Source organism: Salmo salar, chromosome ssa17 (assembly GCF_905237065.1).
Source record: "Salmo salar chromosome ssa17, Ssal_v3.1, whole genome shotgun sequence".
Lineage (NCBI taxonomy): Eukaryota > Metazoa > Chordata > Actinopteri > Salmoniformes > Salmonidae > Salmo > Salmo salar.
This window is the reverse complement of record NC_059458.1, coordinates 75,682,811-75,709,575: the sequence shown is the minus strand read 5'-3', so window position 1 is coordinate 75,709,575 and position 26,765 is coordinate 75,682,811. Positions and strand designations below refer to the sequence as shown.

At 42.3% G+C, this 26,765-nt stretch overlaps 2 protein-coding genes across 3 annotated transcripts in view; both read left to right on the top strand.

Moving 5' to 3' along the window:
- The first annotated feature begins 1,980 nt into the window (after positions 1 to 1,980).
- Positions 1,981 to 22,788, top strand: LOC106576521 (oocyte zinc finger protein XlCOF22). Of its 2 annotated transcripts, none has more exons than XM_014153737.2 (4): positions 1,981 to 2,760; positions 7,701 to 10,525; positions 16,170 to 16,493; positions 19,305 to 22,788. In XM_014153737.2, exons 2-4 carry the CDS (start codon positions 10,360 to 10,362, stop codon positions 20,642 to 20,644), a joined length of 1,830 nt encoding a protein of 609 aa, XP_014009212.2. In that variant the 5' UTR covers positions 1,981 to 2,760; positions 7,701 to 10,359; the 3' UTR covers positions 20,645 to 22,788. The 2 variants fall into 2 exon arrangements, with proteins under 2 accessions (XP_014009212.2, XP_014009215.2); XM_014153740.2 differs by having other exon boundaries at positions 1,982 to 2,760; positions 16,170 to 16,460.
- A 170-nt stretch (positions 22,789 to 22,958) lies between these two features.
- The window catches only part of LOC106594971 (NUAK family SNF1-like kinase 1), a 42,107-nt gene continuing 38,300 nt past the window's right edge, over positions 22,959 to 26,765 (top strand). Inside the window, exon 1 of the mRNA XM_045700161.1 lies at positions 22,959 to 23,700. Within this exon, the coding sequence (XP_045556117.1) occupies positions 23,392 to 23,700 (309 nt within the window). The 5' untranslated portion in view covers positions 22,959 to 23,391. The remainder of the gene's footprint in view (positions 23,701 to 26,765) is intronic.

Sequence of the window (26,765 nt, the reverse complement as noted above, 5' to 3'; positions counted from 1 at the left end):
GTAAAGCCCCGCCTTATCTTAGCTCACTGGTCACCATAGCAGCACCCAACCGTAGCACGTGCTCCAGCAGGTATATTTCACTGGTCACCCCCAAAGCCAATTCCTCCTTTGGCCGCCAGTTCTCTGCTGCCAATGACTGAAACTAATTGCAAAAATCACTGAAGCTGGAGACTCATATCTTCCTCACTATCTTTAAGCATCAGCTATCAGAGCAGCTTACAGATCATTGCACCTGTACATAGCCCATCTGTAAATATCCCATCCAACTACCTCGTCCCCATATTGTTATTTATATTTTTTAATTTTCTTTGCACCCCAGTATCTCTACTTGCACATTAATATTCTGCACATCTATCACTCCAGTGTTTATTTGCGAAATTGTAATTATTTCCCCACTACGGCCTATTTATTGCCTTACCTCCCTAATCTTAATTAATTTGCACACACTGTATATAGACTTTTCTATTGTGTTATTGACTGTACATTTGTTTATTCCATGTGTAACACTGTGTTGTTGTTTGTGTCGCACTGCTTTGCTTTATCTTGGCCAGGTCACAGTTGTAAATGAGAACTCGTTGTCAACTGGCCTACCTGGTTAAATATAGGTGAAATAAATAAAAAATATATTTTTTAAATACTATATGTGGAAATGTCTTATGTCCGTCCTACATGTAGTGTTGGTACATAAAATATTCCTCAACTGCATATATCATAAATTGCTTTTGCAAATAGAAGTATTATGTTCAACAACTGACATTTTCAGATATTATTTTGACAAACACACTTTGGTGCTTACAATTCATTCTCTGTTGTCATAGATTTGGTGGGCACTGTCATCTGTGATCTTTATGATATGACTTTCTTTAAGCACGTACTGATGAAACTGTCACTTCATATTTTTTTCTTAAAGTCTACAAACGCTCTACATTTATTCACTCTGTGATAGGGTTGGATCCTATATGCTACTTTTATTATTGTCCTGTAAATGGTTCAGTGCCTATAATTTAGTCTGTGTGTAGAATGGGGCATAAAGGAAATTACCTCTACTACTAAATTACTACTAGATTATAGTGATAAGGAAAATAGCATACACATTTGGCCTGTGTATTCATTTGCCTATAACTAATCAGAATTCCATTATGTTTACATAAAAAAGAGAGTACTTCAAAATGACAAGATCCTGCCATGGAAAAGACGACTGGGTGGACATAAAGTGGAAAGGAGGGGAAATAACTCACACCATGCAGCAGGACACCTTCAGCTGCGTATTCTTTGTAATGCAAGTTTGATTGTTATATTTTCAATAATGAATGGTTAGCTGTTATGTGACAATTAGGTAAAAAACAATTTTATTTTTGGGTGTAGATGGCCTGTAAAGCTTACAGGTTTAAGTTTAATAGCATGAGATGAAAGTAGACAAATATCTGAGTGTGTGATATGAAGGCATAGTCAGTGGACATTCTGAACCTTGTTTGAGGTCATTAGATCACATGACCAAGGAGCTATTGACATTTTAAATGTTGAACAATTCATGTAAAATCATGTGAGATGGAAAAGGACAAACTAAAGGGTGTGCAATATAGAAGGGTAGTCAGTGCACATTCAGAACCTTGTTTGAAGTCACTAGGTCAATGACCAAGGAGCTACTGAAATTTAACATTTTTAAAAATTCATGTAAAATCATGTGAGAAGAAAATGGACAAAATAAAGGGTGTGCAATATAGAAGGGTAGGTCACATGACCAAGGAGCTATTGAAATGAATGTCCAAATCGTGAAAATAAGACCTGTGCAATGTTGTGCGCAATTTTTCCAACATCATGACACTTATTTGGAGTCTGTGGCTCAAGTGGTTTGAAAGCTATTGAAGTTTGAAAGCGGAATATCCGTTGAATATCCAACTTAAACTGTATTTATCTCGGTGTGTAATGGAGTTAAAAACATACCTTAAACTCACTCCTCAGCTAGTTTAGTCTTTTTACATAGCTCAAACAGTTGGTGTGTTGTCAAGTAGGGCAGTTACGTGTGTTTGCGATCAGAGGATCACTGGTTCGAGCCAGTATGGGGGAAAGGGACAGTGGAGGAAGTTATACTGTTACCAGAACACTGACGTCCATCTCACTCGACAGGGATACTAGGAGATATAGTAGAGAAAGAGAGAAACAGGAGAGGGTACAACAGAATGCTGTGGGTGCACTGTCGTGTAAGTGCATTTTATACACATGCAAACTCTGTTTTAAACGCATTTGTTTTTTCAGCCCCATTTCAATATCATGTCCTTATAATTGCTCTTGATAACTGCATTCTCCGTCTCCGGTTTAGTGCACGCTGTCCCAAGCCGTTGCAGGTCTTTCAATTCAGTTCATGCAATAAGAAAGGATAATCCTTGACCACCCTATTACTTAATGTATCTATTTCCATTGTCATTGGTGTGTAGTAAAAAAACCCACCCACATGGGATCGCCGCCCGCTGATAAAAACTGAAAAAGACAATGCGGAAGTAAAACTGGGAGCGGGTTTGTTTTTTGTGTCCACCATTCTTTCCTTGTGGACGTATACATACTAGCTGAATACCCAACTCTCAGTCCACTGAAACATGTCTAAACTACAGTCGTTTCGTGTGTTTTTAAATGAGCGTTTAACTGCGGCAGCTGTGGAGATTTTTGGGGCAGTTGAAGAAACGGTAGTGGAGTACCAGGAGGAGAATGATCGGCTACGGAGACTGCTGCGCATCACACCGATTATAAAACGATGTAAAATAGGTTCGTATGTAGATCACTAGCAGTTCTGCTCAATAAATAAACTGTTTTCAGTGATCACCATTTCAATATGTTTTATTACCAGTTTCTAAAACCAGAGGCCCAACATCGCGAGACTTCCAAAGCAGGTTCGGCAGACCAGGGGCCTCATAACAGTCGCTAACGTTACACATTATTTCTGAAAAGACTGCGCAATTACACAAATATTAAGATGTATAAACTTGGCGCACGCCTGTTTGCCATCATAAATCAGACCCGTCCTGAAACTCTGCCTGAAAAACGCCCATCCATCGTTTTATAACGCGCTCATTTGCTGTATACTTTGGAAGAATTTGAATTAGGCCAAGGCCGTTTAAAGGAAATATAGCAACGGCGAACTTGATCAAATGTCTCTGGATGTGTTGGCAGACTGTTTAAAACGTGTACAGTGACATTTGTTATATTTGACCGCTTCTGAAAGAACTCCAATTGCAAATTGTTGTGGACCTGTAAACAGATCGTTTGAATTCAGTAGCCTAATGATTAGCGATGACTTTTTCCCGAACCTAAATATTCTGCACTGCCCGCGAATTGTGAAACATTGTTTTTGAGTGGACAGACTAGACAATGTAAAACTATACAATAGGCCTATGCCTAGTTACAGTGGAATGCCCATAACCTACACACGTCAAAGTAAAACATCAACTCTGTTCATCTGTTAAATTCTACTGAATGTTATAAACCGCCTGGATACAGGCTATTATTTCAAGTATTTTACTCTATTAGATACTATTTAAATGAGACGGGCGTGGTCATTTGCTGGAAGCTAAATCTACTTCGGGAATATGAACGCATCATGGCCAGAAAAAGTGGCGTGAGATATATTCTGCAATGATTCTGCAAATATGTATTATGTTTATAAATTAAATATTGTTTACTTGAGACAAAAGAAACGTAATTTATTTCCAGGCTGTATCACATCCGGCCGTGATTGGGAGTCCCATAGGGCGGCGCATAATTGGCCCAGCGTCGTTCGGGTTTGGCCGGGTATAGGCCATCATTGTAAATAAGAATTTGTTCGTAACTGACTTGCCTAGTTAAAAAGGTTAAATAAAAAAAATACACTTTTACAATGAAAAGATGAAGAAAAAAATGAATCTCCACTAACAGAGAATCTTGTTATTATTTTGAATAAGAGTGCCATCACCAGGTAAGTTAACTGAAAACACAATTCTCGTTTACAGCAACAACCTGGGGAATAGTTACAGAAAATATATTAATGAGCCAATGGGAAGCTGTAAATGATTAGGTTGCCAGATTGGGCTTTTAGCCAAGAATTGACACCCCTGCTCTGTGATAAGTGTCATGGGATCTTTAGTGACCAAAGAGTCAGGACACGCATTTAACATCCCAGCTGAAAGACTGCACCCTACACAGGACAATGTCCTCAATCACTGCCCTGGGATATAAGTATTTTTTTTTTGTTACCAGAGGAAACAGTGCCTCATACTGGTTCTCCAACACCACTTCCAGGCTACTACTAGGCTACTTTTACAATAATTGTAATGAAATACTTAAACCACTAGAAACGGTGCATATGCCTGTTCTAAAGTTTGTGGGAGGATAAGCACATTCTCATGTCAAGTTCAGTTTTTATAAATGGCAACTTTTGCGTGAACTGGCACACACTTTTTGGGGAAAGTCTGTGTGTCCACCATGTTTAGAAATGAGGCCTCAGTGTCGTCACTAGTTACCACAGCCAGAAAGTCAACCCTCTGCCTATTTCTAAAATTTTTCTGATTAAAATGGGATTTTAAACCTAACCTTAAATTAAGCAGATTTTTGTTTGCAAACATTTTTACAATATAGCCAATTTCGACTGTGGCAACTAGTGGAAACCGCAGACCAGGCCAGGTTTGAGAAGTGGATTTCTAAAGGCACAACCTACAGTTGAAGTCAAAAGTTTACATACACTTAGATTGGAGTCATTAAAACTCGTTTTTCAACCACTCCACACATTTCTTATTTACAAACTATAGTTTTGGCAAGTCGGTTAGGACATCTATTTTGTGCATGACACAAGTAATTTTTCCAACAATTGTTTACAGACAGATTATTTCACTTATAATTCACTGTATCACAATTCCAGTGGGTCAGAAGTTTACATACACTACATTGACTGCCTTTTAAACAGCTTGTAAAATTCCAGAAAATTATGTCATGGCTTTAGAAGCTTCTGATAGGCTAATTGGCATAATTTGAGTCAATTGGAGGTGTACCTGTGGATGTATTTCAAGGCCTACCTTCAAACTCACTGCCTCTTTGCTTGACATCATAGTAAAGTCTCAAAAGAAATCAGCCAAGACATCAGAAAATAAATTGTAGGCTTCCACAAGTCTGTTTCATCCTTGGGATCAATTTCCAAACGCATGAAGGTACCACGTTCATCTGTACAAACAATAGTACGCAAGTATAAACACCATGGGACCACGCAGCCGTCACACCGCTCAGGAAGGAGACACGTTCTGTCTCCTAGAGCTGAACGTATATTGGTGCAAAAAGTGCAAATCAATCCCAGAACAACAGCAATAAACCTTGTGAAGATGCTGGAGGAAAGTACAAAAGATATAGGTACAAAAGTATCTTTATCCACAGTAAAATGAGTCCTATATTGACATAACCTGAAAAGCCGCTCAGCAAGGAAGAAGCCACTGCTCCAAAACCGCCATATAAAAGCCAGATTACAGATTGCAACTGCACATGGGGACAAAGATCGTACTTTTTTGAGAAATGTCCTCTGGTCTGATGAAACAAAAATAGAACTGTTTGGCCATAATGACCATCATTATGTTTGGAGGAAAAAGGGGGAGGCTTGCAAGCCGAAGAACACCATCCCAACCATGAAGCACTGGGTGGCGGCATCATGTTGTGGGGGTGCTTTGCTGCAGGAGGGACTGGTGCACTTCACAAAATAGATGGCATCATGAGGCAGGACAATTATGTGGCTATATTGAAGCAACATCTCAAGACATCAGTCAGGAAGTTAAAGCTTGGTCGCAAATAGGTCTTCCAAATGGACAATGACCCCAAGCATACTTCCAAGGTCGTGGCAAAATGGCTTAAGGACAACAAAGTCAAGGTATTGGAGTGGCCATCACAAAGCCCTGACCTCAATCCTATTGAAAATTTGTGGGCAGAACAGAAAAAGTTTGTGCAAGCAAGGAGGCCTACAAACCTGACTCGGTTACACCAGCTCTGTCAGGAGGAATGGGATAAAATTCACCCAACTTATTAAGGGAAGCTTGTGGAAGGCTACCCGAAACATTTGACCCAAGTTAAACAATTTAAAGGCAATGCTACCAAATACTAATTGAGTGTATGTAAACTTCTGACCCACTGGGAATGTGATGAAAGAAATAAAATCTGAAATAAATCATTCTCTCTACTATTATTCTGACATTTCACATTCTTAAAATAAAGTGGTGATCCTAACTGACCTAAAACAGGGAATTTTTACTAGGATTAAATGTCAGGAATTGTGAAAAACTGAGTTTAAATGTATTTGGCTAAGATGTATGTAAACCTCCAACTTCAACTTTATACCGAACAAAAATATAAATGCAACATGCAACAATTTCTAAGATACAGTTCATATAAGGAAATCAGTCAATTTAAATAAATTCATTAGGCCCTAATCTATGGATTTCACATGACTGGGCAGCGGTGTAGCCATGGGTGGGCCTGGGAGGGCGTAGCCCCACCCACTTGGGAGCCAGGCCCAGCCAATCGGAATTAGTTTCTCCCCACAAAAGGGCTTTATTACAGACAGAAACACTCCTCAGTTTCATCAGCGATCCGGGTGGCTGGTCTCAGACAATCCCGCTGGTGAGGAAACCGGATGTGGAGGTCCTGGGCTGGCAGGGTTACATGTGGTCTGCGGTTTTTAGTCTGGTTGGATGTAATGCCAAATTCTCTAAAACACCTTTGGAGGTAGTTTATGGTAGGGAATTGAATGTTAAATTATCTGGCAATAGCTCTGGTGGACATTCCTGCAGTCAGCATGTCAAATCAAATGTTATTTGTCACATGCGCCAAATACAACAGGTGTAGACCTTACAGTGAAATGCTTACAAGCCTTTACCTAACAATTGCACGATCACTCAAAACTTGTCATCTGTGGCTTTGTGTTGGTCGACAAAACTGCACATTTTAGAGTGGCCTTTATTTGTTCCCAGCACAAGGTGCACCTGTGTAATGGTGTTTTTTAATCAGCTTCCTGATATGCCACACCTGTCAGGTGGATGGATTCTTGGCAAAGGAGAAATAATAATAATTTGAGAGAAAAGCTCTTTGTGCGTATGGAACATTTCTGGGATCTTTTATTTCAGCTCATGAAACCTGGGACCAACACTTTACATGATGTTGGTGTTCAGTGTACATCGTTACAGTTGTTGGTTAGCTAGCTTGATCATTTTAGCCATATTATCATTGACATGACCTAAATTAAAACACCTCGTTATCTAGCTAACGTCGCCATGACATCACCTACATGCGTGATCGGGGATTTATTTTTAAGAAGCGGTTTCTACATCTCTTCATACCAAACCATCTTTGCCAATACCGTACATGGATACAAACATTGTCACGAAAACCAGGAAGTGATTTGAATTCGTAAATACATTTTTTTACAAACAACTTTTGAAATAAATAGTATATCTTCAGTTTATTGAGAAGTAATTGATAGTAGATTCTAGTTGTTCAATTATTGAAAATCGAATGTTTGTTTACTTCATTATTCTACTTAAGGCTAGAGTCCTTAATTGAAACAATAATAAAGCGGGGTTACCCTGCCTTTGTTTTGGTAAACATTTTATGCAGCAACTAAGGATTCTAGTTTTAACTTCGAATTGATCCCAACCCTGATGTCTAAAAGCTAACCTCTGCTCCTCTCTGCTTTCCTCCAGACTCCCTGCAGCTCTCTCTCTCTGTCTCTGAAGAGGAGGTTACCCCTGAGCAGCAGCACTGTGAGCAGGAGTGGAGCCCCAGTCTGGGGCAGGAGAACCCAGAGCTTCCACAGATTAAAGAGGAGCAGGAGGAACTCAGGACCAGTCAGGAGGAAGAGCAGCTTCAAGGGCTGGAAGCTGATATGATAGAGTTCAAATTCATTCCTTCCTGTGTGAAAAGTGAACGTGATCAGGAGGACCCACTTCAGTCCTTGACTCTTCCCCAAACCCAGACTGTGGAGAACCGAGAGAGTGACCCTAAACAAGTGGAACTCACACCTTTTGTTACTGTGACCCACCTTAAGGGTCTCTACATTCCCTGTGACCCTCAAGATAATCAAAACAATACCTCCAGCCAAAGCTCAGCCGTAAGCAGCGACCCAGCGGCACTTGACAGCAGCCCATCATTGGATCCCAACCCACCATTGGATTCCAGCCCATCATTGGATCCAAACCAGTCAATGGTGGAACACTGTTTCAAACGCTGCAACATGTCTAGAAAAACTCACCGCTGCCGTGACTGTGGCGAAATGTTTGCAATGAAAGCTGACCTGCAGAGGCATGTGACTCTATTTAAGAAGGGGCCCAGTGAATGTCGCTTCTGCAAAAGAAACTACAACTCCACCTGTAAACTAAAGGCCCATGTCCGACTCTATCACAGTGGGAAACCCTGCACCAGCCCTGTTTGTAGCAAGACCTTCAAACTCAAAGGGGATCTGTCCAAGCACATGAAGACTCACACGGGAGATAAATCATTTAAGTGTGGTGACTGTGGGAAAATCTTCAATCAGAAGTGGACCCTAAGGAAGCATAAACTGACTCACACAGGAGAGAAACCATTTATCTGTGGAGACTGTGGGAAAAGCTTCTATCAGAAGGGGGACTTAAGTAGGCATATACGGACTCACACAGGAGAGAAATTATTTATCTGTGGTGATTGTGGGAAAAGCTTCAATTTGAAAGGGAACCTTAGGAAGCATAAACTGACTCACACAGGAGAGAAACCATTTCTCTGTGATGACTGTGGGAAAAGCTTCAGTCAGAAGGGGACCCTAAGGAAGCATGAACTGACTCACACAGGAGAGAAACCATGTATCTGTGGAGACTGTGGGAAAAGCTTCAGTCAGAAGGGGACCCTAAGGAAGCATAAACTGACTCACACAGGAGAGAAACCATTTAGCTGTGATGACCGTGGGAAAAGTTTAACTTAAAAGTCTAACTTACTGATCCATGTGAAAAACAAGAAAACAGGATGAAAACTGAAAGAAGAACAAAAATTAGGACAAAGATCTATTCAGTCAGAAGATGAGAATAAAAGGGCAGGATGGGGACAATACTCTTGAGTACACGCTCATAGACTCACATCTATTGGTTGGTGGAGGACGATACGATGATACCTCTCATAGGGATCTGCTCTCCATGCTTCAGGATTAAAGTTCCTCTGGTCTCTGATCTATTCTATTGGTAACCTGCTGTTTCTCTCCACAGTGCTCTCTGCTACTCTCTGGTCTACATGGAGGGCCGAGCTACTTTACAACTGTCTGGAGGGAGAGATAGAGGTCACAGAATGAGGTTTCTAGTCTCAACACTCTCCAAGGCTTTAGAGGAAAAGACTACCTTTTCAGGTCATGTGACAAGTGTCTTCTCCTCTGACAGTGCGCTGCTAATGAACTCAGTGATGATGCTTATTTTCTCACCACTAGATGACACTGTTGGAGCTGTGATCGCAGTTGCCCTGCAGGTCTAACTTGTTAGTCATTTCAGTTCATTCTCCACAAACCTATGAGGGTATAATGTTAAATAAATCAACACTGTTACCCATTACTAAACATATTGAAACACACACACACACACATTGTATTATAGCCAAACAGGACCATGCTAAACTGAACAGGACATGACTGACCATGGGAATGAGGGTGAGGTCTTAGGTGATGTGTACTGGGGTCAATTGTGACTGACTACTTTTTAATGTATACATTACATGTTTTTACTTACCAGGTAAGTTGACTGAGAACATATTCTCATTTACAGCAACGACCTGATGAATAGTTACTGGGGAGAGAGGGGAGGGGGGGGGGGGGGGGGTGAATGAGCCAATTGTAAACTGGGGATGTAGGTGGCCGTGATGGTATGAGGGACAGATTGGGAATGTAGTTTATCTTGCCCTCTTTGCGTGTACACACACAGAAACTCTGTTTTAAATGCATTATTGTTTTTTCAGTCGCATTTCCATAACATTCTTTATAATAGCTGTTGATAACGGCTTTCTCTGGTTTAGTGCTTGCTGTCCCATCAGTCCCAAGCTGCTGCCATTAGTAGCATGTGTTACAATGTGTTGTCTTTCAATTCAGTTCATGCAAGGAATGATCAGCCTATTACATAACATGTGGGAAAACAATTACATAATATATTTACATTATAATTTGCATGGCGCTTGTAGTATAACCCCATCCACATCGGGGCCATTTATGTTTATGGACAAGCCACCAGCTGATAAAAACAGACTAAGACAATACGGAAGAAAAACTGTGAGCGGTTTGTTTTGTTTGTGTCCACCATTCTTTCCTCGTGGACGAAGGTATAGTAGCTGAATACCCAACTCTCCGTCGACAGAAACATGTCTGCACTACAGTCGTTTCGTGTGTTTTTAAATGAGCGTTTAACGGCGGCAGCTGTGGAGATTTTCGGGGCAGTTGAAGAAACGGTAGCAGAGTACGACGAAGAGAATGATCGACTACGGAGACTGCTGCGGATCACACCGGAGATAAAACTATGTAGAATAGGTTCGTATATAGATATACTGATAGCTAGATAGCTACAGTTCTACTCAATAAATAAACTGTTTAGGCTTTCAGTGATCACAATTTATCCATGTTTTAAAACGAGGATGTATGAAGCCTTTGGGGCTTTCACTAAATTGTGCCTAAAACAAGGCCACAGGTTCGTTATTAGAAAACCTCCCTGGTCTTTGTGGTTGAATCTGTGTTTTAAATTTACTGCTCGACTGATGGACCTTACAGATAATTGTATGTGTGGGGTACAGAGATGACTTAGTCATAAAAAAATTATATTTAACACAGAGTGTAACTTAACTTCCATGCAACTTATGTGACTTGTTAAGAAAATGTTTACTCCTGAACTTATTTAGGCTTGCCATAGCAAAGGGGCTGAATACTTATTGACTCAAGACATTTCAGCATTTCATTTGTAAAAATGTCTAAAAACGTAATTCCACTTATTTTAAATGGCGAAGGTGCATAAAGATGAAAGAATTCAGAAATGATGTCTTTAGTTTGAGCACTAGCCAGACTTTTTAAACTATGGCGCGCGACATGGTTCAGAACAAACTACTTTTTCTTTGTTTTGAAATTGCCACCGTCATGGAGCTAGATTTGTGACCATGTATACTGTGCTAATGCCACTACAAAATAAGAGTAAAGGAGAGCACTGTACAATACAGACAACATAGCAAATTAGGTGTCTGTGGTAAGCACAGGGGGGCTGCCATCTTTGTGCACCGTCACAATTTAGGCTGTAACACAACAAAATGTGAAAAAAGTCTTAGGGTGTGTATAATTTCTGAAGGCACTGTATATTTTTGGTCTTCATTTAAGGTTAGCGCTATGCAAAAGGTTAACAGTGGTTGAGGTTAGGTTTAAAATCAGATTTTAAAGGGCAACCGAACAAACCGATTCCGCGTGTTTTTCTGTTGCTCATTAAGAAGAAGATTTGGGCCTCCTGAGTGGCGCAGCATCGCAGTGCTAGAAGCGTTACTACAGACCCGGGTTCATTCCCGGGCTGTGCCACAACCGGCCATGGCTGGGAGTCCCATAGGACGGCGCACAATTAGCCAAGCGTCTGGGTTAGGGGAGGGATTGGCCGGGGAGGCTTTACTTGGCTCATCGCGCCCTAGCGACTCCTTGTGGCAGGCTGGGTGCCTGCAGGCTGACCTCGGTCGCAAGGAGGAAACACTGTTCAACGACACGTTGGTTTCGGCTGGCTTCTGGGTTGGCTTCTGGGTTAAGCTGGCGGGTGTTAAGGAGCGCGGTTGGACAGGTCTTGTTTCGGAGGACTTATGACTCCACCTTCGCCTCTCCCGAGCCCGTTGGGGAGTTGCAGTGATGAGACACGATCGAAATGTGGGGTAAAAAAGAGATTTCAAGTGTGGTTTGACGTGGCAGTTACTAATGTTTGTCCCCATGAGACACCACAGGAACAAAGCTAGTATCTCTTCCTCACACAAGCCAGAATGAATCTAAGATAACTCAAGAAATGTTGATATTTTGATATTTTAGTTGCACAATTCAAATACATTTTTTTGTCACATGCGCCGAATACAACAAGGGGGTGAAATGCTTACTTACAAGGCCTTAACCAACAATACAGTTCAAGAAATAGAGTTAAGAAAATATTTACTAAATAAACTAAAGTTAAAAATAAATAAAAAGTAACATTAAAATAACAATAACGAGGCTGTATACAGGACGACCAGTACTGAGTCAATGTGCAGGGATACAGGTTAGTCGAGGTAATTTGTACATGTAGGTAGGGGTAAAGTGACTATGCATAGATAATAAACAGCGAGTAGCAGCAGTGTAAAAACAAAGGGAGGGGTGTCAATGTAAATAGTCTTGGTGGCCATTTGATTAATTGTTCAGCAGCTGTGTGGCTTAAGGGGTAGTATCTGTTAAGGAGCCTTTTGGACTTGACGCTCCGGTACCGCTTGCCATACGGTAGCAGAGAAAACAGTCTATGACTTGAGTGACTGGAGTCTTTGACAATTCTTTGGGCCTTCCTCTGACTCTGCTTAGTATATAGGTCCTGTATGGCAGGGAGCTTGGCCCCAGTGATGTACTGGGCCATACGTACTACCCTCTGTAGCGCCTTACAGTCGGATGCTGAGCAGTTGCCATACCAGGCAGTGATGCAACCGGTCAGGATGCTCTTGATGGTGCAGCTGTAGAACTTTTTGAGGATCTGGGGACCTATGGGGCTGCAGGTAGCCTTGTGGTTAGAGTGTTGGGCCAGTAACCTCAAGGCTACTAGATCGAATCCCCGAGCTGACAAAGTAAAAATCTGTTGTTCTGCCCCTGAACAAGGCAGTTCACCCACTGTCATTGTAAATAAGAATTTGTTCTAATCTGACTTGCCTAGTTAAATTTAAAAAAAATGTAATGCCAAATCTTTTAAGTCTCCTGAGGAGGGAAAGGTGTTGTTGTGCCCTCTTCACGACTGTCTTGGTGTCTTTGGACCATGATAGATTGTTGGTGTCACGGTTGTCGTAGGGTAAGGACCAAAACGCAGCGGGTATATGTACACTCATCTTCTTTATTTAGGAAAAAGAAGGAAAAAAACCCAAAACACAACGACGAATAACAGGCCGGTAAGGCACAAAGCTATACACAGCACAATCTCCCACAAAAAAAACCATGAAAACAAACTCCTACTTATAGGACCTTCAATCAGAAGCAACGATAACCAGCTGCTTCCAATTGAAGGTCCAACCCCAATAAACTAAACATAGAAATAGACTAGACTAGACCGAACATAGAAATACACTAACATAGAACAGTGCCCAAAAACCCCGGAATACATAAATCAAACACCCCCCTATAAACACAACCAGCCCGAACCACATAAAACAAATACCCCCTGCCACGTCCTGACCAAACTATAATAACAAATAACCCCTTCTACTGGTCAGGACGTGACAATTGGAGATGTGGATACCAAGGAACTTGAAACTCTCGACCCGCTCTGCAGTGACAGGATGGCGTATCTGGTTTGCGCTTAGTGGGACTATCATTTGTTTTTCAACTGGACAATGACCCATCACACCTCCAGGCTGTGTAAGGGCTATTTTACCAAGAGGGAGAGCGATGGAGTGTTGCATCCGATGACCTGGCCTCCACAATCCCCCGACCCTCAACCAAATTGAGATGGTTTGGGATGAGTCGGACTGCATAGGGAAGGAAAAGCAACCAACATGTGCTCAGCATATGTAGGAACTCCTTCAAGACTGTTGGAAAAGCATTCCAGGTGAAGCTGGTTGAGAGAATGCCAAGAGTGTGCAAAGCTGTCATCAAGGCAAAGGGTGGCTATTTGAAGAATCTGAAATATAAAATATATTTTGATTTGTTTAAAAAAAATGTATTTACTACATGATTCCATATGTGTTATTTCATTCGTTTTGATGTCTTCACTATTATTCTACATTGTAGAAAATGGTAAAAAATAAAGAAAAACCCTTCAATAAGTAGGTGTTCTAAAACATTTGACCCGTAGTGTAGGTATTACAGACTCGGTCAGGGAGAGGTTGAAAATGTCAGTGAAGACACTTTCCAGTTGGTCCACTCATGCTCTGAGTGCACATTCTGGTAATCCGTCTGGCCCCGTGGCCTTGTGAATGTTGACCTGTTTAAAGGTCTTGCACACACCTTCTAAAACAGCTGGTGCTCTCATGCATGCTTCAGTGTTGCTTGCCTCGAAGCAAGCATAAAAGGCATTTAGCTCGTCTGGTAGGCTCTTGTCACTGGGCAGCTCGCGGCTGGGTTTATCTTTGTAGTCCGTAATAGTTTGCAAGCCCTGCCACATCCGACGAGCGTCGGAGCCATTGTAGTAGGATAAAATCTTAGCCCTGTATTGATGCTTTGCCTGTTTGATGGTTCGTCTGAGGGCATAGCGGGATTTCTTATAAGCATCCAGATTAGTATCCTGCTCCTTGAAAGTAGCAGCTCTAGCCTTTAGCTCAGTGTCGATGTTGCCTGTAATCCATGGCTTCTTGTTGGGATATGTACAGTCACTGAGGGGACAACGTTGTTGATGCACTTACTGATGAAGCCGGTGACTGAGGGGGTATACTCCTCAATGCCATTGGATGAATCCCGGAACATATTTCAGTCTGTGCTAGCAAAACAGTCCTGTCCACTTCCGTATTGAGCGAGTTGCTGGTACTTCCTGCTTTAGTTTTTGCTTGTAAGCAAGAATCGGTAAGATACAATTATGATCAGATTTGCCAAATGTAGGGCGTGGGAGAGCTTTGTATGTGTCTCTGTGTGCGGAGTAAAGGTGGTCTAGAGTTATTTTTTTCCCCTCTGGTTACATGTGACATGCTGGTAGAAATGAGGTAAAACGGATTTAAATTTGCCTGCATTAAGGTCCCCGGCCACTAGGAGCGCCGCTTCTGGATGAGCATTTTCTTATTTATACAGCTCGTTGAGTGCAGTCTTAGTACCAGCATCGGTTTGTGGTGGTAAATAGATGGCTACAAATAGAGAGGTGAAAACTCTCGGTGGTCTACAGCTTATCACAAGGTACTCTACCTCAGTCGAGCAATACCTCGAGACTTCTTTAATATTAGACATCGCACACCAGCTGTTATTGACGAATAGACACACATCCCCGCCCCTCATCTTACCAGACGTAGCTGCTCTGTCCTGCCAATGCACGGAAAACCCAGCCAGCTCTATATTGTGTCATCGTTCAGCCACGACTCGGTGAAACATAAGATATTACAGTTTTTAACGTCCCGTTGGTAGGATAGACTTAATCATAGGTCATCCAGTTTATTTTTCAGTGATTGCACGTTGGCCAATAGGACGGATGGTTGTGGAGGTCTACCCACTCACCAATGAATTCTCACAAGGCACCCCGACCTCCGCCCCCTGTATCTCAGTTTTTTTCTTCACGCGAATGACGAGGATTTGGGCCTGGTCTCGGGGAAGCAGTATATCCTTCATGTCGGACTCATTAAAGAAAAAATACTGTCCAATTCGAGGTGAGTAATCACTGTTCTGATGTCCAGAAGCTCTTTTTGGTCATAAGAGACGGTAGCAGCAACATTATGTACAAAATAAGTTACAAACGATGCGAAAAAACAAACAAAATAGCACAGTTGGTTAGGAGCCCGTAAAACGGCAGCCATCCCCTCCGGCGCCATTATTCCATCTAGCTAAGGTGTTTGGTGCAGTATTTTTAAAGTAAAAAGGTGTTGTCCTATGTAAACCAACTGCTGGGCAGGTCTTTCTCACTCTGTGTTCTGCCGTACGATTGGATAGAGTTAAGTCACCGCAGCTGTTTATCCCGTGTTAGTGGGCATTGTGGAAATCAAACCCAACCCTCAACTAAGTCATGATGAACTCTTGCACTGAAATCTCACAACTCAGTTTTGCAAGAGACTGACTTTATGAACAAAATTAACCTACTTGCACTTTTTAGTCAATCTTGGCACTGGCATAAATGTTTCTGACTTATATCGATGTCACATATGCTGTTTTCAACAAGAGAAGTTGGTTCTCAAGTTCAGTTCTGCTTCAAGAAGAGACATTTTAGAAATAGGCAGGGTTTATGACTTTGTAGCTGTGCCAGCTAGTAACGACGGTCTAAAAGCTCTATAGATAACCTCTGCTCCTCTCTCCTTTCCTCCAGACTTGCTGCAGCTCTCTGTCTCTGAAGAGGAGGTTCTCCCTGAGCAGCAGCACTGTGAGCAGGAGTGGGGCCCCAGTCTGGGGCAGGAGAACCCAGAGCTTCCACAGATTAAAGAGGAACAGGAGGAACTCAGGACCAGTCAGGAGGAAGAGCAGCTTCAAGGGCTGGAGGCTGATATGAAATTCACTCCTTCCGGTGTGAAAAGTGGTGAATGTGATCAGGAGGACCCACTTCAATCCTTGACTCTTCCCCAAACCCAGACTGTGCAGAACAGAGAGAGTGACCCTAGGGGTGCGTTCAGTTCGTTTGCTACGTTGCGGAATGGTTTGTACTGAACGACAAATTTTCCTAAAACGTTCTTGAACAGACTTCGAGATATGTTTCCTCCGTTTGGTGGGTGTGCCGAGGTGTGGCTTGAAGCAATGAGTGACTAATTTAAAGGGCAGCAGTGCATTTTGAGCCCACAACCCAACCCCTCCGCGTTTTTCAACTGTTCGCCCAGTACAGCATTGTTCCCTTTCAATTGAACATTCTATTACGTTTTTATGTACTGAACGTAAATATGTAAATAGCTTATTATCTTCAGTTTATTGAGAAGTAATTGAAAGTAGATTCTAGTTGTTCAATTATTGAATTGGAATTTTTGTTTACTTCATGAATCTACTTAGTTAAAGCTAGAGTCCTTAATTGAAACAATAATTAAATGGGGGCACCCCACCTCTGTTTTGGCAAAAAGGTAAAGGATGAGCCTGGAGAAATGTAACCACTCTCAAATTCATAGACTGAGATATGGATGCAAGGACTGACCCTCCATGATATCAACATTATAGTTTTAACCATGTTTTGTGGCTATATTTACATTGTTTACAAACATTGGAGTAAAACAAGGTTATATTTTAGGTTCTGATGGGGGACGACAGTTGAACTATGTTCATGAGGCATTTATACTAGAGGTCGACCGATTATGATCTTTCAACACCGATACCAATTATTGGAGGACCAAGAAAAGCCGATACCGATTAATCGGACAATTTTTTATTTATTTTTATTTATTTATTTATTTATTTGTAATAATGACAATTACAACAATACTGAATGAACACTTATTTTAATTTAATATAATATATCAATTTAGCCTCAAATAAATAATGAAACATGTTCAATTTGGTTTAAATAATGCAAAAACAAAGTGTTGGAGAAGAAAGTAAAAGTGCAATATGTGCCATGTAAAAAAGCTAACGTTTAAAGTTCCTTGCTCAGAACATGAGAACATATGAAAGCTGGTGGTTCCTTTTAACATGAGTCGTCAATATTCCCAGGTAAGAAGTTTTAGGTTGTAGTTATTATAGGAATTATAGGACTATTTCTCTCTATACGATTTGTATTTCATATACCTTTGACTATTGGATGTTCTTATAGGCACTTTAGTATTGCCAGTGTAACAGTATAGCTTCCGTCCCTCTCCTCGCTCCTACCTGGGTTCGAACCAGGAACACATCAACAACAGCCGCCCTCAAAGCAGCTTTACCCATGTAGAGCAACGGGAAAAACTACTCCAAGTCTCAGAGCGAGTGACGTTTGAAACGCTATTAGCGCGCACCCGGCTAACTAGCTAGCCATTTCACATCGGTAAACACCTGCCTAATCTTGGGAGTTGACAGGCTTGAAATCATAAACAGCGCAATGCATTGCGAAGGGCTGCTGGCAAACGCACGAAAGTGCTGTTTGAATGAACGCTTACGAGCCTGCCGCTGCCTACCACTGCTCAGTCAGACTGCTCTATCAAATCATAGACTTAATTATAACACTCAGAAATACGAGCCTTAGGTCATTAATATGGTCGAATCCGGAAACTATCATCTCGAAAACAAAACGTTTTTCCTGTCAGTGAAATACGGAACCGTTCCGTATTTTATCTAACGGGTGGCATCCCTAAGTCTAAATATTCCTGTTACATTGCACAACCTTCAATATTATGTCATAATTATGTAAAATTCTGGCAAATTCGTTCGCAACGAGCCAGGCGGCCCAAACTGTTGCATATACCCTGACTCTGCGTGCAATGAACGCAGAATGACACAATTTCACCTGGTTAATATTGCCTGCTAACCTGGATTTCTTTTAACTAAATATGCAGGTTTAAAAATATATACTTCTGTATATTGATTTTAAGAAAGGCATTGATGTTTATGGTTAGGTACAGTCGTGCAACGATTGTGCTTTTTTCGCAAATGCACTTTTGTTAAATCATCCCCCATTTGGTGAAGTCGGCTGTCTTTGTTAGGAAGAAATAGTCTTCACAGTTCGCAACGAGCCAGGCGGCCCAAACTGCTGCATATACCCTGACTCTGTTTGCAAGAGAAGTGACACATTTTCCCTAGTTAAAAGAAATTCATGTTAGCAGGCAATATTAACTAAATATGCAGGTTTAAAAATATATACTTGTGTATTGATTTTAAGAAAGGCATTGATGTTTATGGTTGGAGCAACGTGTACCTAAGCAATTATATGCAACGCAGGACAGGCTAGATAAACTAGTAATATCATCAACCATGTGTAGTTAACTAGTGATTATGATTGATTGATTGTTTTTTATAAGATATGTTTAATGCTAGCTAGCAACTTACCTTGGCTTCTTACTGCATTCGCGTAACAGGCAGGCTCCTCGTGGAATGCAATGTAAAGCAGGTGGTTAGAGCGTTGGACTAGTTAACCGTAAGGTTGCAAGATTGAATCCCCGAGCTGACAAGGTAAAAATCTGTCGTTCTGCCCCTGAACAAGGAAGTTAACCTACCGTTCCTAGGCCGTCATTGAAAATAAGAATGTGTTCTTAACTAACTTGCCTAGTTAAATAAAGGTCTAAAAAAAAAAAGATCGGCCAAATCGGCGTCCAAAAATACCGATTTCCGATTGTTATGAAAACCTGAAATCGGCCCCAATTAATCGGCCATTCCGATTAATCGGTCGACCTCTAATTTATACGTTATATTCTTCAAGAACCAATGGATATAATTAATTTATAAGTAAAACAAAGTATGGCGCAACTAAGGATTCTAGCTTTAACTTCGAATGGACCCCAACCCTGATGTCTAAAGGCTCTATAGATAACCTCTGCTCCTCTCTCCTTTCCTTCAGAATCTCTGCAGCTCTCTGTCTCTGAAGAGGAGGTTCTCCATGAGAAGCAGCACTGTGAGCAGGAGTGGAGCCCCAGTCTGGGGCAGGAGAACCCAGAACTTCCACAGATTAAAGAGGAACAGGAGGAACTCAGGACCAGTCAGGAAGAAGAGCAGCCTCAAGGGCTGGAGGCTGATTTCAAATTCATTCCTTCCTGTGTGAAAAGTGAATGTGATCAGGAGGACCCACTTCAGCCCTTCACTTCTCCCCAAACCCAGACTGTGGAGAACAGAGAGCATGACCCTAAACAAGTGGATCTCACACCTTTTGTTACTGTGACCCACCTTAAGGGTCTCTACATTCCCTGTGACCCTTCAGATAATCAAAACAATCCCTCCAGCCAAATCTCAGCCGTAAGTAGCGACCCAGTGGCACTTGACTGCAGCCCACCATTGGATCCCAGCCCGCCATTGGATCCAAATCCATCAGTGTGTTTCAAACCCATCACCACGTCTAGAAAAACTCCCCACTGCCGTGACTGTGGTGAAAAGTTGGCAGAGAAAACTGACCTGCAAAGGCATGTGACTCTCATCAAGAAGAAAGTCAGTGAATGTTGCTTCTGCAGAATACGCTACAACTCCACCTGTAAACTGAAGGGCCATGTCCGCCTCTGTCACAGTGGGAAACCCTGCACCTGCCCTGTTTGTGGCAAGACTGTCAAACTCAAAGTCGATCTGTCCAAGCACATGAGGATTCACACAGGGCAGAAACGTTATTGTTGTGGCGACTGTGGGAAGAGCTTTAATCGCAAGGGGGCCCTAGCCGCGCATATACAGATTCACACAGGAGAAAAAACATTTAACTGTGCTGACTGCGGGAAAAGCTTTAATTTGAAGGGTAAACTTTGGAAGCATAAACATACTCACACAGGAGAGAAATCATTTGACTGTGGAGACTGTGGGAAAAGCTTCTCCCAGAAGGGGAACCTTAGTAGGCATATACTGACTCACACAGGAGAGAAACCATTTAGCTGTGGTGACTGTGGGAAAAGCTTCCATTTAAAGGAGAACCTAAAGAAGCATGAACTGACTCACACAGGAGAGAAACGATTTAGCTGTGATCATTGCGGGAAAAGATTCAAACGCAGGGAAAACTTAACCACGCATTTACTGACTCACACAGGAGAGAAACAATTTAGCTGTTGTGACTGTGGGAAAAGCTTCTCCCAGAAGGGGAACCTTAGTAGGCATATACTGACTCACACAGGAGATAAACCATTTAGCTGTGGAGACTGTGGGAAAAGCTTCTCCCAGAAGGGGACCCTAACTGCACATATACGGACTCACACAGGCAAGAAATAATTAAGCTGTGATGTGTGCGGAGAAAGCTTCACTCGAAAGTCTAATTTACTAATCCATGTGAAAAACACCCACAATCATGGAAAACAGGATGAAAACAGAAAACTAGGACAAAAATCTATTCAGTCAGAAGATGAGAATAAAAGGGCAGGATGGGGACAATACTCTGAGTACACGCTCATAGACTCACATCTATTGGTTGGTGGAGGACGATACGATGATACCTCTCATAGGGATCTGCTCTCCATGCTTCAGGATTAAAGTTCCTCTGGTCTCTGATCTATTCTATTGGTAACCTGCTGTTTCTCTCCACAGTGCTCTCTGCTACTCTCTGGTCTACATGGAGGGCCGAGCTACTTTACAACTGTCTGGAGGGAGAGATAGAGGTCACAGAATGAGGTTTCTAGTCTCAACACTCCAAGGCTTTAGAGGAAAAGACTACCTTTTCAGGTCATGTCACAAGTGTCTTCTCTGACAGTGCACTGCTAATTAACTCAGTGATGACACTTCTCCTTTCTCCCCACTAGATGGCACTGTTTGAGATATGATCCCATCACACCATCTCTGATGTATGTAAAACTTGTTAGTCATTTGAAATCATTCTTCACAGACCTATGAAGGTATAATGTTAAATGAATCAACAATGTTACCCATTACTAAACACATTAAAACACACACACCAAACAGGACCATGCTAAACTGAACCAGACATGACTGACCTGGACTGGCCATAAGGGGATGTCATATATTTTGTGTACTGTGGGGTCAAAGGTGACTGTAAATCAGGATTAGGTTTTTAACGTCTGAGTGGTATACTACGAAACAAGCTAAATCAACTCAGAGTTTTCTAAAGCTAACCAGCTTCAGTTAGCTTCACATTCCAGCTCAGGCTTCATCAATACTTTGACAGTGGATATTGCTTGTCCGCCTGCCGCTAACTCTAGCAGGCTTGTAGCTGCGCTTCCACGTCACACATAGTTAGTCAAACGCCAAACTCTTCGTTGAGACAGTGCTGAAAAATCAACCCATGTGCGAGTCAGTGCCATAGTTTCATTTGTGAAGAAATCAAAATGAAAGAAAATTGATCTTACAGATTCAGCAGGCTATGGTGTGAAATAGGCTTTTAGAAGTGTTGTCTTTATTTGATTACTTAATTCATTAATGCCGTCTTTGGTGTGCTTATCACTCCTTATTCTATGTGTGGAACAGCTTGTTGTGTTGTGGCAATAGACATAATCCATAGAAGGGTTTTGTGACCTTTGACCCTGTCAGTTTGACTGTTAAACTCATGGGTACACTAGCAATGGCTGGCAGTCTTGACTTGAATAGGAACTACCATCTATGGTTGGTTGTGGCGGTCAGTTTGTCTTTTGTAAATTTCTAAATACAATAAGTGCGAAAAACATACAGTTTGGTAAGCAAATGCTGTTGTTACTTTTTTGTTTATTTGTTTTCATTTAAAATTGTCAAAATCACAGTAAGGTACTGAATTGTAACCCAGAAATGATTTGATATTGAGATAAAAACAGCTGCATTAGACCTTTAAATGCTCTCCAAAGGAGGACATATTGTCATTCTATACATATAGGCTACTAGCCTAATGAATAAATAAAGATAAACCTATGTTTGTGCATCAGTGTCCCTCTGCCGAAGAGATGTCAGTATGACATCTTACTATAGCAAAATGACATTGGCTAAGGCTAGCTGGCCAGTCAAGTGGATCTATTACACTAACAAGGATCCTATCAGTAGGGTACAACAACATGAGAAGGTAGAATGTATATTGTATTTCTAATCTCTCTCTCATTCCCTTCCTGTGTGGGTGGGTGTAAATGATTTCTCTAGGGACTACAGGAGGGCCTGGTTTACCATTAGGTAGTCTGAGCACCCATAGGCACACCATGTTCAAGAGGAGTGTCACCATGTTAAGTAATTACACACATCGCCTGCTACAGAGCTATAGGACAAACCAAGGTCGCCTCATCTCAAGGTTGGAATACATTTACTGGAGAATTCTACAGAGAATTGACTAATATACCCCTTTATCAAAGCAAGAGCATGTCTAGTAAGACATTCATACTTTTCTAAAATTGTCTTTTGCTCCAAGTTTGCTTGTTCTTTCAACAGGCAAAGCCAGCGCAGTGTACAATACTTGCTTTTAGCCCATGTCTCTCTTTCTAATAACACACACAAAAGGCAATCATGGAAAGGGGACAGTATGGGTCTAGACCCCACCCCCCTCCTGCCGCTACTGGCTCCAGCTCCTTACACCTCTCTGACAAAAAGAAACAGCGAAAGGAAGAGAGGGCGTATGAAAGAGAGTCGATGAGAAACAAACCCGAACAGCTCTGTGTGTCACACTCGAATACATCGCATCCACAGCTATGACCTAGGCGCGGATCGTCGCTGTCAAGACAAGCGCAACATCGGAGAGAGCAATTACGCATGGTTCTGATAGAGAATGAATGCGAAGCTGTATCCAACAATTCCAAAACGCCCGGTTGGTCTCATTTTGCTACCATTAGAGCATCAATAGGATTACCATAAGTGAACGACGAGAACGGAGCACAGTGGAAACAATTGAGGAATAAGAGATTTTGCACCAATAATTGAATAATTTACTTTTCATCAAAACACAAATATTTGTATATATTTGGAGGTGTATTTCCAAGACACATACATTAAAGCACGGATAGCCGTCATTAGGTCCACTTGGATTTGATCATATTGACACTTTATTAGTTATCCTGATGGAAACTGCTTCAAAAGCTCGTCGGCTATCCAATGTGTCCACGGCATCTAACGTGTCCAATGTGTCCACGTCCAGCGCTGGGACTGAGGTAGGACAGAGCGATGTGCAGATTTGGGGGGACAGACCTTTACCTGTCGACTACCTTGGTGACGTCTCGATCCTGGATGACGGAAGATGGTCGAACTCTAGCGTGAAGAAACATCACCACAAGCACAACCTGAAGCACCGCTACGAACTGCTGGAGACACTGGGGAAAGGGACTTACGGCAAGGTGAAGAAAGCCATCGAGAGACAATCCGGCAAAGTGGTGAGTTTTAGACAACGACTAACGGCTAATTAAACTAATGTGACAATTGGAACTTGGTGCGTTAGAACAAGTGAATAACACCATTATAATGTAGGTTGTGATGTAAGAACATCAAAACACAGCGTCTGGCAACTAAATATAGTGATATGTTGGTGTTTCATTTATAATATTCATAAACACTCCCATGTGCATGGCGTGTCAATCAGAAATCCCTTGAATTCCCTGATGATGCCACGTGGGATTTCAGCTTTCCAATTTAAATTCAGCAATGAGCCCATTTAATGTGGCTTTATGGCCATAATTACACACTTGGCTTCAGGAGACAAAATCGGTTGTATTGCCTCAGAGGTCACACTGCTTATACAAGATGAGTCAAAGGTCAGTTTAAAAATACATTGGGGCCCATGTAGCTAAATGTAGTTTCCATTTATAATATGTGTTTTCAGTGTTACCAGACCTCAGAAGAATGAGTCTCTTGTCTAATTCTGTTGACTTTAACTTGTGAGTTTTGATGAGCTGAGATGCATGAGTAAAAATGAAAGTTTTGTCCCACTGAACATGCATTGACAAATCCATGTAATAATCCACCTTGAACCACCTTCCCTGTAGCCATGACATGTGAATTATAGGGATATTTCAGGTATTTTGTTGACTAGTACTAAAATAGGTCTAGTGGGTTGGTTATTCAACCTCTGTACTGTGTGAAGAGACAGTAGGAGGGGAGAGAGCAGAGAGAGAGAGCAGAGAGCAGAGAGAGAGAGCGATACTGAGGGTATTATTTGACCTCTGGTCACCCCCTGGCTTGGCAACTAGAACTTTCCAAGTGTGAGGTATGCAGGAGGAAAGTAGACAGTCTGGTGTGTGTGTTTCCTCGTTGGGACTAACACCTAGGTGTGAAGGAAGCAGAGCCTCTTGGAGAGGTTACGTGTGGGGTACACACACACAAACCCACATATACATACATACATACATACATACATACATACATACATACATACATACATACATACATACATACATACATACATACATACATACATACATACATACATACATACATACACGGCGGGAGCTTCTCACTTGGTCGCTGTATTGATGAGGTACCTAATGACTTAACTGTATGAACAGTAGAGAGAGAGAGAGAGAGGGGGGGGCTACATTCTCACTGGTTATCCTGTATAGCCAGGAAGAGAAGACACCACATAGCCTCCTATACATTACCCTTCTGTGTGTGGGCTCTGTCAGGCATAGAAATGCCTCTCTGTCCATGTCTAAGAGGTCTGGAGACATGCCTGTTTCAGGACACCCTGCTTACTAGACAGAGAGAGAGGATGAGCCAGTGAGTGAACACACACTCACACAGACAATACAAACAGAAGTCTGGATGGAATAGTTTGGGGATTTTTAGGCCGCGGTGACTCATTGAGATTAGCTGCTATAAAACCACCAGCATAGCGTACAGTCTCCTGCCTGCTACCATGCAAGAGTCTTCAGTCTCCTGGCTGCTACCGTACAAGAGCATTCAGTTTCCTGGCTGCTACCGTACAAGAGCATTCAGTTTCCTGGCTGCTACCGTACAAGAGCATTCAGTCTCCTGGCTGCTACCGTACAAGAGCATTCAGTCTCCTGGCTGCTACCGTACAAGAGCATTCAGTCTCCTGGCTGCTACCGTACAAGAGCATTCAGTCTCATGGCTGCGACCGTACAAGAGCATTCAGTGGGACTTTGAGTCAGTCAATCATGATACACACGGTTGAGTCGACATGTGTGTGTGTTTAATCTGTCTCTCTGACTGACTGACTGAACGTTTGTGTTCCCACCCTGAATCTTTTTTCCCAAAAGAGACATAAAACAAAGTCATATGGTGGAGGGTTGAGAGAGCCTTTAGATTGAATGTTATGTAATTATGCAGCTTTCCCTGGCCTGGCCTGGCCTGGCCTGGTCTGGTCTGGTAATGTTGTTATCAAGGCAGTGAGAGGAGCAGGTTGACAGGGTCAGCCAAGCAGCAGGAAGGGAACACTTCTATGTTGACCTGTCAGGGTGTGTAAGTGTGTGTGAGTGTGTGTAAGTGTGTGTGAGTGCCTGTGTTCTGCGCCAGCTTCTCTGGATAGATAGGTATTTCAGAGACAGGTCTAAGGAGAGAGAGAGAGACAGAGATAAGGGGGGGGGTGTACCATCTGGGCTAGTCTGGTGTATACATCACAATAAACCCCCAGTAGCATCTCTCCAGCTGGGCTAGTCTGGTGTATACATCACAATAAACCCCCAGTAGCATCTCTCCTCTCCAGCTGGGCTAGTCTGGTGTATACATCACAATAAACCCCCAGTAGCATCTCTCCTCTCCAGCTTGGTTAGTCTGGTGTATACATCACAATAAACCCCCAGTAGCATCTCTCCTCTCCAGCTGGCTAGTCTGGTGTGTACATCACAATAAACCCCCAGTAGCATCTCTCCTCTCCAGCTGGGCTAGTCTGGTGTATACATCACAATAAACCCCCCAGTAGCATCTCTCCTCTCCAACTGGGCTAGTCTGGTGTATACATCACAATAAACCCCCAGTAGCATCTCTCCTCTCCAGCTGGGTTAGTCTGGTGTATACATCACAATAACCCCCCAGTAGCATCTCTCCTCTCCAGCTGGGTTAGTCTGGTGTGTACATCACAATAAACCCCCAGTAGCATCTCTCCTCTCCAGCTGGCTAGTCTGGTGTGTACATCACAATAAACCCCCAGTAGCATCTCTCCAGCTGGGTTAGTCTGGTGTATACATCACAATAACCCCCCAGTAGGATCTCTCCAGCTGGGTTAGTCTGGTGTGTACATCACAATAAACCCCCAGTAGCATCTCTCCTCTCCAGCTGGCTAGTCTGGTGTGTACATCACAATAAACCCCCAGTAGCATCTCTCCTCTCCAGCAGGGTTAGTCTGGTGTATACATCACAATAAACCCCCAGTAGCATCTCTCCTCTCCAGCTGGGTTAGTCTGGTGTATACATCACAATAAACCCCCAGTAGCATCTCTCCTCTCCAGCTGGGTTAGTCTGGTGTATACATCACAATAAACCC